Source organism: Myotis davidii, unplaced genomic scaffold, assembly GCF_000327345.1.
Source record: "Myotis davidii unplaced genomic scaffold, ASM32734v1 scaffold32, whole genome shotgun sequence".
In the NCBI taxonomy this organism is placed as follows: domain Eukaryota; kingdom Metazoa; phylum Chordata; class Mammalia; order Chiroptera; family Vespertilionidae; genus Myotis; species Myotis davidii.
This window is the reverse complement of record NW_006286587.1, coordinates 36,829-39,360: the sequence shown is the minus strand read 5'-3', so window position 1 is coordinate 39,360 and position 2,532 is coordinate 36,829. Positions and strand designations below refer to the sequence as shown.

The window sequence follows — 2,532 nt, the reverse complement described above, 5'->3', positions numbered from 1 at the left end:
ACCTTGTCCCTCCCAACCTGACCAGGCTCTGGTGGACCCTCTCCTTCCTCCAGTGAGTACTTGCTGAGGCTGAAGGAGATGCGGCCATAAGCTGACAACATCCCACGAAGACCTCATACGGGCTGAGGGGCCAGTGGAGAGCAGAGGCCCTGAGCACTACTGCCTGGGTGCCTGTCCTAGTCCCTCTGAAAACTAAGATGAGTAACTGCTCACCCTGAGGTTGCTTTCCTGACTGATTATTTCACAATCTAGAAGCAAGAACTGTTTACAAAACAGAAACTGGCTACTGTGTCACAGCCTTCTCACCCCTTCCTAGGCGCTTCCCCTTGTATACACAGCTGGGGCCTCACTCCTCTCACAGATCAGAGAGTCCGGGTCCTCCGGGCACACACTTGGACACAGCAGGCCCCTCAGGCCTCCAGGATGCCCATCCCTGCCTCCTGGCCCCGCCCTCCTCCTTGCCTGCTGCTGACTCTACTGCTGGGCCTCCCAGGTGAGCACTCCTTGGGGTAGAATATTCTCTCCCTGCCCCTGGACTTCTTCCTTCCCCTGGAATTGGAGTCTCCAGGAAAACAGGGTGCATCACCGAATGCTGCCAACAGGGCAGTATCTGAGCCCATGAAGTCAGGGATCCGAGCGTTTTCTCTGTGGGTCCATCGCCTGCACCTGGTTACCAGAGGCATCAAGACAGATGATGCTTCAAACCGCAATAGCGACAACTCTGTGTGCATGAAACCCGCTGGTCATCCCCGATGTGCACATGAGGAAACTGAGGCAGAGAAATGTGTCCAGTGTCACCTGAGTAAGGCAGTGGTTCAGCCTGGATTTCAGCCCAGGCCGAGCAGCTCCAGAGCTCACTCCTTTAACCATGTTTAGGGTTCGCAGTGGAGGCCGATTGAGGAAAAATCAGAAACACAGAAGTAAACCGAAGAACAGTCATCACCCATCAGGCCGCTCAGAGACCGAGCTCAGATGCTGCTGTTTACTCAGGAACTTCTGTTAATACGTTGCGTGGTTCCTATGTGCCAAGTATGTTGCTGAGCATTTACTATGTATTATAATTTTATTTTTTAAAATATATTTTATTAATTTTTTTACGGAGAGGAAGGGAGAGAGATGAAGAGAAACATCGATGAGAGAGAAACATCGATCAGCTGCCACCTGCACACCCCCTACTGGGGATGTGCCCACAACCAAGGTACATGCCCTTGACCGGAATCAAACTTGGGACCCTTCATTCTTCAGGCTGATGCTCCATCCACTGAGCCAAACCAGTCAAGGCTATGTGTTATCATTTTATTTAATCCTCACAAAAACCTGTGTACTAGCTTGCGAGGCTATCCTCCTATATATATATTTGTGATGCATGTATCTGTGTGTGTGTGTGTGTGTGTTGGTGTAAGGGAGTGCATGCACATACATACACACACACACTATATTTTTGAAAAGCCTTTTATTTTTGTTCTCTTCAAATCCTCTTCATGAAATGCATACGAACAGATGTTTAGTTCCCTCTGTCTCTCAGACACCCTCCCTTCTTTCTACTTCTCTAAACTTACCACTGACCCTCCCCAAATTGCAAGCTCCTCTCTTGGTGAAATAAGTAGAATTTTGTTCATTATTAATGTGGCGTCCCTCTCCCATGATGGAGGGGGGTGAGGAGGAAAAAAAAGGGGATAAAAGACACAGAGACTCCTGTCTATATCTGTAACTATATCTATGTCAACATCTATATCCACAGCTCTCTTTCTACATCGACATCTACACCTACATCTACATCTACGTCTGCATCTGCATCTGTGTCTACATCTTTATCTATATCTACACATGCCTACGTCCATATCTATATCCTCTAATGTCAGTTGAAGCATCAAGGCAGCAGGAAGTATAATGAGTAATAACTTTTCAATTTCTTGAACACCCACCATGTGCTGATACTGTTAGACATTCTAGTGTCTGTTTTCTCATGTTAATACTCTATCCAAAGCCAATCCTGTTGTCGCCCTTGCCTACAGGAGAGAAAGCAGAGGCACAGAGACTTTCATGGCCACCCGGTGGTAAATGGTGGAGCTATTATTTGAATTCAAACAGTCTGATCCTAGAGCTCATGGGTTTCATCTTTACCCCAGGTCCTTTCCATGAGATTTCTGCCGCCTGTGACAATGGATGTAGGGAAGAGGGGTGAGTGGGGGAGAGAGTTTGTGGTTTTCTGCTCTTGGGTTCTTCTGCTTCCTGCATACACACAGAATGCTTCTGTGTGTGTGTGTTAACATCTAGTTGAGAAACTCCGTTTCTGACATAAGTTCCACCGACTTGCACACTTAAAACAGGCTTTAGAGTTTCAGAGAGGGGTCTGACTGGGCAGTTCACACATATGATACACATCTTTATTGGATATCGACTATGCACCAGGAGCCATTATAGGAACTTGGGGTGCAGTGGTGAATGTAAAAGCTTAAGTAGCTGTCCTCATGCCCCTTATATCCCAGTGGAGAAATGACAGTAAATAAATAAGTAAATAATACAGAAATG

At 47.0% G+C, this 2,532-nt stretch overlaps 1 protein-coding gene across 1 annotated transcript in view; it reads left to right on the top strand.

Moving 5' to 3' along the window:
- Positions 1 to 348: 348 nt before the first annotated feature.
- LOC102760711 (signal-regulatory protein beta-1) overlaps positions 349 to 2,532 on the top strand; it is a gene marked incomplete at its 3' end in the record, with an annotated part of 38,841 nt that continues 36,657 nt past the window's right edge. The window contains exon 1 of the mRNA XM_006758111.2: positions 349 to 493. Within this exon, the coding sequence (XP_006758174.2) occupies positions 424 to 493 (70 nt within the window). The remainder of the gene's footprint in view (positions 494 to 2,532) is intronic.